General features: G+C 39.6%; 1 protein-coding gene across 10 annotated transcripts in view; it reads right to left on the reverse strand.

Moving 5' to 3' along the window:
- The window catches only part of ZNF169 (zinc finger protein 169), a 102,201-nt gene that overhangs the window by 38,628 nt on the left and 51,300 nt on the right, over positions 1-12,273 (reverse strand). For 2 of the 10 annotated variants that reach the window (XM_032477387.1, XM_032477396.1), the window contains one exon: positions 3,035-3,149. The exons of 1 other annotated variant lie outside the window; for it this stretch is intronic. In XM_032477387.1, the coding sequence (XP_032333278.1) occupies positions 3,035-3,149 (115 nt within the window). Of the gene's footprint in view, positions 1-2,706; positions 2,820-3,034; positions 3,183-3,655; positions 3,872-3,938; positions 4,120-12,273 lie in introns of those variants that run through there. 7 more of the 10 variants (XM_032477389.1, XM_032477391.1, XM_032477390.1 and 4 more) reach the window with 7 other exon arrangements.

Genomic DNA, 12,273 nt, shown 5'->3' on the forward strand with positions numbered 1-12,273 from the left:
TACTACACAGCTACAGTAATCAAAAAAGTGTAGTATTGGCAAAAAATAAATTTATAAAATAGACAAATAGATCAATGGAACAGAATAGAGAGCAAAGAAATTGACACAAATAGAGTCCACTGAATTTTGACAAGGGAGCAAAGGAAATTCAATGGAGACAGGGTTAGCTCTTTAACAAATGGCAGTAGTGGAACAAATGAACATTCAGATATCAAAAAAAAAAAAAGAATCCAGACACAGACCTTTATACCTTTCACAGATACTAACTCAAAATGAATCATAGACTTAAAGCTAAAATGTGAAGCTATAAAACGCTTAGAAAATAATTTGGCAATGTTTTTTCACATATAACACCAAAAACACAACCATGCAAGAAAAAATCTGGTAAGTTGGATTGTGTTAAGATTAAAAACCTCTGTTCTGTAAAAGATACTGGTAAAATAAGTCAAGCCATAAACTGGGAGAAAATTCATGAGAAAAAAAAATGATAAAGTGAAAAAGAGAAACAGAATCAGAATCATAGTTTAAAAAACATACTATAACTCTTAGTAAATGAAAAAGCAAATTGACAGTAAAGTAAGGAAGCACAATATTTAAAAAACACTATCAGGCAGTATTGATCAATTGACATTTACAGAACACCAAACTCCACAAGTGCAGAAGGGGCACACAGAATACTACCCAAGGTAAATAAAATCCTAAGACATAAAATAAATCACCAATTTCAAAGGACTAAAATTTTAACAGGATATGTTCTTTGCCCCAGATGGAATTAAAGTAGAAATCAGTAACAGTAAACTATCTGGAAGACTTCTGTAACTAAAAATCACACAAGAGTCGTCTAAAGTAGATATGGATGAAAGAAAAAGTTCCAAGGGACAGTCACAAATATTTTGAACTGAATAATTCCAATAAAAATAGTATCTTGAACCATATCACAACTAAATTTATGATTTGGTTAGTATTGTTACTATATAGTGTTTTGTGTCCCCTATCGAATTCATACGTTAAAGTCCTAACCTCCAGCGCCTTAGAATGTGATTTTATTTTTACCTAGAGTCTTCAATGAGATAATTAAGTTAAAATGGTATTATTAAGGTGAGTCTTAATCCCATATAACTGGTATCCTCTAAGAGGAAATCTGAACACAGACCAGGCCAGGGCGAAGACCATGAAAACACAGGGAGAAGAGAGACATTTACAACCCAAAGAAGGGCCTCAGAAGAAATCAACACTGCCAACACTTTGATCTTTCACTTCTAGCTCCAGAATTGAGAGAAAATTAATTTTTGTACTTAAAACCACCCAGTCAGTGGTGCTTTATTATGGCAGTCCTAGCAAACAAATACAGAAGCTTAAAGCAGTTCTTAAAAGAAAAACTTTAAATGAATGCACCAGAAAGGAAAAATTTTAAAAACAAAAACAGATCCCACCTTAAGAAATTAGGAAATTTTAAAAAAGAAAAAATAAGGGGAAAAAAATCAACGAAATATAAATGAAACTACAAAGAGAATTAAAAAGCCACAGGTTGATTATTTGCAAATCTTAAAATTGCTAAACTCCAGGCCTGAAACTATAAAATACCTAGAAGGAAACAGGGAAAAAGCTTGAAGACGTTGGAATGGGCAATAATTTACTGGCTATAACAACAAAAGCACAAGCAACAAGAGCGAAGTCAAGCGAGACAACATTAAACTTTAAAACTTCTGTGCGACAAAGGAAAAAAAAAGAGTAAAAAGGCAACCTATACAATGAGAGAAAATAGATGCAGATCATATGTTGGATAAAAGGTTAATATTCAGAATATATAAAGAACTCCAGCTAACAAAAATAAGTTGACTAAAAAATGGAAAAGGTCTTGAACAAACATTTCTGCAAAGAAAGGGTTCAATGATCAACAGCATATGAAAAGATCCTAAATATCACAGATCATCGGGGAAATGCAAATCAGTACCTCTACGTATTAGAAAGGCCATTAGAAAAAATAAAAATTTTAGACGATCAGCCCAACGATCAGGAGAGAACGAACAAATTTTTATCCTTATGAGCCTTAGATGTATGAGACAAACTTGAAAAATAGAACACCTACTTTTAAATTTTCATTAAAACTTTGAAAGTTAAAGAACAAACAGCTAGTTTCAGAGTAAAAGTTACTTAATCCTCTACTACACCATTTCCCTCTCTAAAAAATAAGAATTCAACTACCTAATGTGCAAGATAGCTAAGGAAACAAAATATGACGGTGAACAGAAACACACTGCCAACACAGAACTGCTGTTCTCAGAACAGTACTTCTCACCGTCGTTGTTCTGCCAGCACTCCCAGGCCCTGAGAATACAGCAACGTGAATACACGAAGAGAGAAGCAAGGCAGGACAGTGCAGAAACGAACACCAGGAAGACAGAAAGGCCCTGAATGGGTGCAGAGGAATTTGCCTCAGGACACCTGGGCAGGAATGTACCCCTTCAAGAATAGACCTGGCTTCCCAGGAAACCATCTGTAGCTCTGTGCCCCAAAGCAGGGATATTACTGTGGCACAAGTTATCAAGCATGGGCAAAACAATGCATCCTCCATTGTGAGCAAAGACGACACCAAGAGAGCACAATAAGGAAGTGGTACCCATCTGAGGCAAGGCTGCCAAGCCCCTAGGAATGCTCTCCGCCCTAACAGGATCTAAGGGAGTACAGAGTGCTCTCAAGACAAACCTGGTGCAAAAGCAGCAGCTTCAGCCTCAGGATTCGCTCCCAGGCCAGACAACAGGTTGGAAACCCCTAAGGCTGCAGCTAGGGAGCTCTTCACTAAAAGAAGGTATCACAACCTGGCAGGGAGGGGAAGGACAACATGATTAACAGAATTGGAGTGTGGTTTTAGAATGAACCTGCTGTGATGTTATGCTGATACCCAGCATGACATTAGTCTTCTAAGCGCCTACAGGTCTTAGTAAAAATACATATGAACGTTATTAAATGTTACTGAAATGAACGTTATATTAGCCTGTGCCAGACACCAGTTCTACCTCTTTCTAACACTCACCACAGCTCCAGGAGGTTCAGTACTTCGTTCAAGATGACGCTGAGAAAGAGGTAGACCAGCACCTGAACTCTCCCTTCGGAAGCCGGAACTCCTGCAGCAGGGCTGGCATCGGCCCCTGGGGAGAAGCAATGCCCAAAGAGATCCACACTTGGGGTTGAGGATTTGGGGGAGAAAGGACAGGGTTTTCTCACTAATAAGTGGTAGATCTAAGTGATTTATCTATGAAACCTCACGGCTACTTCTACGTATGTTTACAATGTTTTCACAATGCAAAGTTTAAAATAAACCGTCTGGATGTCTTATCATCCACTCCCCTCCCCCACCCACAGCAATCTGGGGAGCCAGTCACCAGTCCCCTGGGGCTTGGGGGAAAGTTCCCTACCCCATGGGCTCCCCTCCACTTGCTCCACCCCATGTTCCTAGAGGAGCCCCAAGGCTAGAGGAGCCAAACAACTTCGCAAGACACTCGACGCAAACCCGGGTACGCCTTACCCTCACTGGACCCTTCCAAATACCTCCGGGAGCCCGCGGGCCACGAGGCCGCTGACCCAAGCCCACCCTCCCATCAAGGCGAGTCTGGGCGCTTCCCCCAAATTCCAGCTCCTCGGGGCCAAGCGGTACCTCCATCACCACGGTGGGCACCACCCAGTCGCGAGGCCCAATTAACACCCAAGAAAGAAGCCCGAATCGCGCGCCCAGCAGTGGGGACGTCTGCTCCGGGCGAAGAGTGCTTCTGTCCCCCAAAGTCATCTGCACCAGTTCCGAGGCCGCTGGGACAGGACGCCGGGCCCCCAGCCCCGCCAGATAACGCGAGACCCGAGACCCTCGTTCGACCCCGCCCGGAAAAATACCAAATCTCAACCCTCGGCCAGAGCGTACCAACACCGCCCGCCCTCGCGCTCACCCTCTCCGTGCTTTCCCGACCCTTTCTCCCCGAGAGTCAGCGGCTAAGGGCAGGCTTGATGACAAGCGTGGAACGATGGCCACAGCGTACCGAACCACCAGAGCGCGGCGCGGAAGTACGCTACCCACAATACCTCGGGGCGGGACTACATTACCCACAGTGCCCCTGGGCGCGGGCACGCCTCCCTAATGGACGTGGACCCTCAGCTACCACCTGTAGTTCTCAACGTGTCAGTTCCATTACACCTTCGCTGAAGTGAATAAATTGCAGCCGTTTGGGCTCTAGCAGAAATTGTGAAAAATTAGGCAAGTAAAATCGAACTGACATTCACGTACAAATGAGCTGGGTGATTCAGGTGAATACTAAAATCTTTGTTTTTTGACTTTAGGGTCTTTGTAGTTATTTTTAGTCACTTGGGTATCTATTTGTCTTTAGTACTACAGATTCACCCACGTGTTTTTACATTTAAATAACAGCGCGAATTGAACTTCTAAAAAATGCCAAACGTTCTGGCATTTTTCTTTTTTAAAAGGAAGCCTCTTAAGTTTATTATAATTAATAAAAGTAATTAGAAGAAGAAAAATGAGGGAAAACTAAGCGTGAAGACATTTAAAACTACGGTAACTAAAATTAAAATTATTTTCCTAATACAAAAAAATCGTTGATTAGATGTAATAGAATAGCTCAGAAAAGCTGAGAAACATATCAGAGTCATTATACAGAGACAATTTCTTTCTTGGAATTTGACAAGTGTTTTCAAATTACTTCCTATTTATTTCTCCTCAAAATGAATTAATGGGATTCAAAACAAGCCCACAGTGACATCAGGACATCTTGTGGTGGGAAGCCATTAACTCTCCAATCACAATTAGCATCAGTGATGCTACAGAGGCAGATTAGAAAAAAAAAATCGACCCATTAAGCCAATTTCTCTTCTAGCTAGCTCCTTTTCAGAACTTTGATTGTAATGCGTTGATAAGGCAGTATGCTGATTAGTTCTTGCTGAACCCGAAGTTCTGAACTGAAGGAAACATCAACAAATATCCAGTGAGGGCCCCCCAAGGCAGAGGAGGTACCAGAAAGGCTGAGGAGCATTTCAAGGGACTACCCCTCATGCACTAAGGTGTACGTCATTGGGTGAGTTTCCCAGTGAATGTAGTTTACCATCCCAAACAGGTTATAAGCTCCTCCAAGGGGCTAGATCCATTGGTCACCTCTCTATCCTGCATGGTCATGGTCTTCAGTATACATTTGTTAAGTGACCCATTAAAGCAGAACACTTAAAAATGAAGTAGATGTTGCAGAACAGTTAGTTACACTAAACAATGCAGATACCCCAAAGGAAGAGGGAAGGGGCAGCTTTTCTGGAAGGCAAGGGATGTCTCAGTACAGGAGCAATTTCTTTGGTCCAAGCAAGGGCAGCTGTGAGGGTAGAGATGTGACTCCCAAGTAAGAAAAGCCAAAGTACTGAAAGTTCTCCAAAAGCACATTTGGTCCTGACCAGACTCTCAGCCCTCTCAGTAGCACAGAAGCCACCCGTCTTAATCAGCTCAGGCTGTCATAACAAAATACTGCAGACTGGGTGTGATTTTTCTCCTACGTCTGGAGGCTGGAAGTCCAAGGTCAAGGTGCCAGCTGACTTGGTTCCCCAGTAAGAGCCTTCTTCCTGGCTTGCAGATGCCTGTTTTCTCACTGAGCTCACATGGTAGGGATAGAAAGCACTCTAATATCACTCCCTTTTCTTATAGGAGCACTAATCCCATCACTAGAGCCCCACCCACATGACCTCATCTACACCTAGACACCTTCCAAAGGCCACCTTCCAAACACATCACATTAGGGGGGTTAGGACTTCAATATATGAAATTTTGAGGGAAGCAAACATTCAGCCCGTTATACTATTCCACTTATTGTCTTGTCACAGGTGACCACGTCAAGAGAAACATCACCAATAGAAGATGAGATTTGCTTTATCATCAACTTGGCTGGCACATACCAATTTCTTAAGGTCAGAAATGTCTTGATTGAAATACATTATTTGTTTGTTTTAAGGAATTTTATTGAAATTTTTACAAGTATTTTACATTTTTATAAGTAAGAAAAACCCACTGCTCTTGCATACTTTCTTATTATAAAACTAGTACAATGGCCTCATTTTATTTCTAGTGGCAATGTTCACTTTAAATTCAAATTTTAAATTCTTTGGAGAGATAGCTCATATAATTCTTGAAAGAAAGAAAAGCCAATAGGATAATGACAAATTGACAAATTAGCCATTTGAATCAAATGAAAACTAGTTTTGATTTCCTTCCTTTCGGAGGCACTCTTGGTGTTCCTGTTCTGATATGATTCAGGACTTCTGGCTTACATTCCAAATTGAACTGGTTCATTTTGTGATTATTTGGCAAAACCGTAGCAGAATGACTATCTGGGTTGAGTTCAAGGTGCAACAGTTTTCAATTTTTCTAGTTTGGAGTTCACGACTCAGTGCTTTAGTTCTGATCACTGCTATACAAACACAGGGCTTCATGCAGACTCATTGGTATATAAACCTTAAACCAATTAAGGTATCATTTGGTTTTGGGGTGGGGGATCAAGAAGAACTCAGTGAGTTTGCTGTCTGTTCCTCACTGTGTGCACTGCCAGCCTGGGCACCTCAGCGGAGAGCACCTACAGACAGACCCACATCCCCTCCCTGTGCAGGTGGAGGGATTGCCTAAGCCATCCTTCACCCTGTTGTAGATGTGACTTTGAGAAGATGAAACACTGACATGGAGGGGTCACCTGACTCCCTCACACCAGCTGGTCACTTAAGCACTTGGCAGCAACCAACTCATTCCTAAGTGTTTAAAGTCACTCCAGGAAGGCAGGAGTCCTCATCATGGCATTCCCCTAACAACTAGGATACATGGGACCTCCACTAGGCTGAACTGTGGGGGAACCAGGGATGTCCTGCTCTTTTCCCCAACCAGGGGCCACCCACTTCCTGCCCCTGGCCCATCTGCTCTCTTCCTGTGGCCCCAACACCTGATAAGAACCTGCCCCTGGTCCTTCTTTGGTGATACAGTGTGAATCAGTCATTTGGGTTGGGATGTTTTCGAACACTTTCCCCATGCCCCTCTGAAAAGCCTGCGGGATAAATGAACACGGTCCTATAAATGTGGTTAAATGAGTTCTTTTTCAGAGGGACATTTACATTTTAACAGGTGTGGAAAACTTATTATTTCTAGAGAAATTTGGGGAATCAACCAACCAGGAAGTGGAGGACCTCAGGAGGCACTAGACTTTCCCAGGGCTCCTGAAATGAAGTCATCTACTGGTGTCTTCCTAAGCTTTCCAGCCAACAAGGCCAGCCCACGGCTTCAAAACCACCTCAACCACTGTTTGCAAAGGCAGGAACACGGATGCCCCTTCACACCTTGTTGCATCTCCCATTCTCACTCTGCTCCTACTTCTGTGCCTGCCTTCTCTGCACAACCCTACCCAGTGTCTACCTAGTCAATTCCATCACACCCTCACCACCACCTTCAATGTGGTGCTCTATTCTGTCCTCAACTCCAGATCAAATCAATCCCTTTGATAAAAACATCCATTTCCTTAAATTCTCTTCCCATACACAAATAGTTAATTGATTGCTCTAATAAGTAAAGGGAAATGTGAAAGCCAGCTAGACTGATGATGGCATGTGACGGCCTCCGAGTAATAGTATGCAGGTGTTTAGGGTCTTTTTCTGCCCTTCGAAGAGGCAAGAATCCAAAAGATGATTTACTTTTGTGTATTTCCACATCCTGATTTAAGTGTAGCACCATCCCTAGATCTTAACTTCATTTCTTTAACAGGCGTTATACTAGTAGAATTTTCCAAATTACTAAGAATTATAACTGCAATCCTTCTGACTGATGCCTTTCTTTGCAATTTATGATTCAGTTGATGTCATACATCCTTTCACTGCAGAAAATGTTATTTTATTTTATTTTATTTTTGGAAATGTTACATACAAAAAAAGGAGTGACAGCTAGTAATTGATTATATTGCTATTCGGAGTAAAGGCAGCCATTCCAATGTTGTACATCTAATTAGCCACAGCTCTTCAAGAACTGGTGCAAATGTCATGGGGTTTACAATGTTAGCATTTCATCTTCACAAAAAGGCTCTTTGATGAAGTAAAAACAGAACAAACAATGGTCACAGCAGACAGCTTGTAGATTAGACAAAGATCACTGTGTTTTAAAACATGAACAGTGCTGTTAATTAATGAGAAAACAACTAGAACATGAGCTGTTAGGCATTATTGAATTTGTGCAAAAAAATCAATCTATACCTAAAACCACTTGGAGTAACTCAAAAACAAAATAACTGCAAGAATTTAAATCTCAAATACTACAGCAGTCATATGTCAAGAAATAATATCACAGGTCTCGGGTGTGACATGAAGATTCCTCCTTAGTATCTAGAAAGGAGGATTAATGCTAGGCTAGTATTCTCAATAGATATTCTAAATAGAATCTAAAACTAGCTCTACCCCTGCCTCTCTGGTTTCTTAATTTCTATATGCATTTCCTAAGTGTTTAAGAAGAACAGGGAAGATATTCTATGTTTTACCAAAATTCTCTGAGGGCAATTAAGGAAGCACTACAGGTCCTTCAGGACAGGTGATTAAAATAAACATCACTTCCCATTCCATGGAGAGCTGTCAAAGCCAAGCTTCTAGGATCTTCAAAAAAGGGGTACAGACCACTGCTAATAACACCAGCTTTACATTACAACTTCCTCCATGTAGGTCAAGTACTCTATTATTCACTCATCTCTTTAGCAACCATTTCAGTAAATAAAGAGCATTTTATTTCCATTAAAACCAAGCAAGAGAAAATGCAATGATTTATCCTAGTGAAGGCGGCAGAAGCTGGATCTTGGCTTTCCCCACCCAGGTCAGAAGAACTTCATCCCAAATCTAAGTCATTTCCAATGAGCATAACAGATGTTTGTATTTTTAACTCATTTGAAAATAAAATCAAGAGACCCCATCCCAAGGGTCACTTAGAGAGCACCATGAAACCAGGACACAGTGAGATCCAGCATCTGGACTTGAAGAGGAACAGATTGCCTCTTCAGTGCCATCCCCAATTGGCTGGATGATGGGCAAAGACTTGTTTTTAATTAAAATTTTTGTGAGGTAGTTTTAGACTCATGTACAGTTAGTTGTAAGAGATACTATGAACATGAAAATGAATATATGTATGTATATGCATGACTGGGACATTGTGCTGTGCACCAGAAATTGACACATTGTAACTGACTATACTTCAATTAAAAAAAAAAAGAAAAGAAAGAAATACTATGGCTGTATCCTATGTACACATTACCCAGTTTCCCCAAACGATAACATGTTGTAAAACTAGTGTAATATCACAACTAGGGTAATAATATTGATACTATTCATGAATCTTATACAGATTTCCCCAGTATTGTATGGAGTACTTATAGGTGGATGTATGCATCTGTATATGGGTATTTAGTTCTATGCAATCTTAACATATGTGGAGGTTCCTGTATCTCTCATGACAGTCCAGACACCAAACAATTTCACCCCCACTCCCCTCAATCCCCACACCCACATCCTCCTTCCCACCCACACACCTCTCCTCTCACCATCCCCATCTTCTAGCAACCATTGATCTGTTCTGCATTTCTAAAATTTTCTGAATTCAAAAACATTATGTAGCTGGGATAAGATGGTATGTAAACTCTGGGGGATTCCCTTATTTCTCTCAGTATAATTCCCCAGTGATGCATCCAAGTTGTTGTGTGTTACCAGTAGTTCGTTCATTTTTATTGTTGAGTTGTATCCCACGGGATGGATGTAACCTAGCTTGTTTCACCATTCACATGATGAGGACATCTGGGCTGTTTTTGGCTTGGGGTCATTTTGAATAAATCCACTACTAACATTCGTGTACAGGTTTTTGTATAAACATCAGTTTTCGTTTCCCTGTTATGAATGCCCAAGAGTACAATTGCTGAGTCATATAGTAACTATATGTTTGGTTTTGTAAGAAACCATCAAACTGTTTTCCAGAGGGACTGCCATTTTATGTTCCCACCAGTGATGCATGAGAGAAAGCAGTTTCTCCACATTGTCCCCAGCATCTTGTGTTGGCACCATTTTTCATTTGAGCTGTTCTGATAGATGCCTATTGTGATCACATTGTGGTTTTAATTTGCACTTCCCATATGGCTAAAGTTGTTGAGTATTTTTCCATATTTGCCATCCATTGTTCTAATCAGTGAAATGTGTGTTCACGTCTTTTGCTCATTTCCTAGTTGAGTTGCTTTTTACTATTGAGTTTTCAGAGTTTTTATATATTCTAGAGACCCATCCTTTGTCAGATGTGTGGTTTGCAAATATTTCCTCTTGGTCTATAGTTTGGCTTTTTATCCTCTCTACTTTTGATGAAGAGCAATTTAACAATTTTTCTTTTCATTACTTTGGTGTCAAGTTTAAGAAATTGTTGCTTAGCCCAAATACCCCAATTTTTCTCCTATGATATTTGCTAAAAATTTTACAGTTTTTACATTTAAGCCCATGACCCATTTTTAACTGATTGTGTAACGTGTGGGATATAGGGCTTCATTTTAGTGCTGATGGTGGTCCAATTGTCCAAGCGTTGTTTATTAAAAAGGTGATTTCTTCCTCCTTTGAATTGCCTTTGTACTTTTATCAAAAAATTAATTGAGCATATTTAAGTGTATTTCCAAGTTCTCTATTATGTTCCATTGTTCTCTGTGTGTCTGTTCCTCTGCCAACACCACAGTTTTGATTACTAGAGCTATACAGGAGGCTTTAATATCAGGTAAAATGGTTTCTCCTACTTAATTATATTTTTCAGGATTTTTTAAACTACTGTAGGACCTGTGACTTTCTACATAAATTTTAGAGTAAGTTTCTTTATGTCTACAAAAACAACTTGGTGAGATTTTGATAGGAATTTCATTAAAACTATGAATCAATTTAGGAAGAGTTGATATCTTTTAATATCTTCTAATTCCTGAACATCATATTTCCATTTGTTTAAATCTTCTCTGATTTCTCTTATCAACACTTTGTATATTTTCAGCACACATAGCCTGTACAGGTTTTGTTAAGTGCATAGCTAAACATTTTATTTTCTTTGGAATGATTGTAAGTAATATTGTGCTTTCAATTTTGGTTTTCACATCCTGATTGTTAGTATGCAGAACTGTGATTGACTTTTTTGGCTAAGTTCTTTTTTTAAAAACACCTTTATTGCGGTATGGTTCCTGTACGGTAAACTACACGTATTTCAGATGTACAATTTGATAAATTTTGATAAATGTATACACCCATGAAACCACCACCACAATCAAGATAGGTGACAAGAAATGCGATTGATTTCTGTATGGTAATCTTGGGTCTTACAACCTTACTGAAGTCTTTTGTCAGTTCTAAGAGTTTTTTTGGCAAATTCTTCGCAGAATTCTCCATAGACAATCATATCTACAAATATAGACTGTTTATATCTGCCTTGCCAGTTTGTGTGCTGTTTATTTCTTTTACTTGCCTTACTGAAGTGACTACACTGTTCAACTATGTTGAATAAAAGTGGTGAAACTAGCATTTTCCTTGGCCTTGATTTTTAGAGGAAAGCATCTGACTTTCACCTTTAAGTATGATGTTAGCTGTAGGGGTTTCATAGATGCTATTTATCAAATTGAGATAATCCACCTCTATTTCTAACTTGCTGAGAATTTTTATCATGAAAGGGAAAACTGGATATCCAAGTGCAGAAGAATGAAATTGGATGCTTATCTCACACCACATGCAAAAAATCAACTCAAAACGTATATGTATGGCCGAAACAGTATGCTGTTCACCAGAAACTGACACAGCATTGTAAATTGACTATACTTTAATTTAAAAAAATCAACTCAAAATGGGTGAAAGACTTAAACACAAGACCTGAAACTATAAAACTATTAGAAGAAAACATAGAGAAAGAGCTTCTTGGCATTGGTCTGGGCAATGTGGTTTTTGTTTTGTTTTGTTTTGTTTTTGATATGACTCCAAGATAACAGACAACAAAGACAAAAAGAGCTGAGAATGCATCTAACTAAAAATCCTCTGTACAGCCAAGGAAGCAATCAACAGAGTGAAGTCTGGGATAGAAGAATATATTTGCACACCAAACATCTGACAGGAAGTTAATATCCAAATATATAAAGAACCTCCCTAACTCAAAAGCAAAAATTAAAAGAAATAATCAAATTAAAAACTGGGTAAAGGACCTCAATAGATATTTCTCAAAAGATGACATAC

This window comes from Camelus ferus, chromosome 4, assembly GCF_009834535.1.
Source record: "Camelus ferus isolate YT-003-E chromosome 4, BCGSAC_Cfer_1.0, whole genome shotgun sequence".
Lineage (NCBI taxonomy): Eukaryota > Metazoa > Chordata > Mammalia > Artiodactyla > Camelidae > Camelus > Camelus ferus.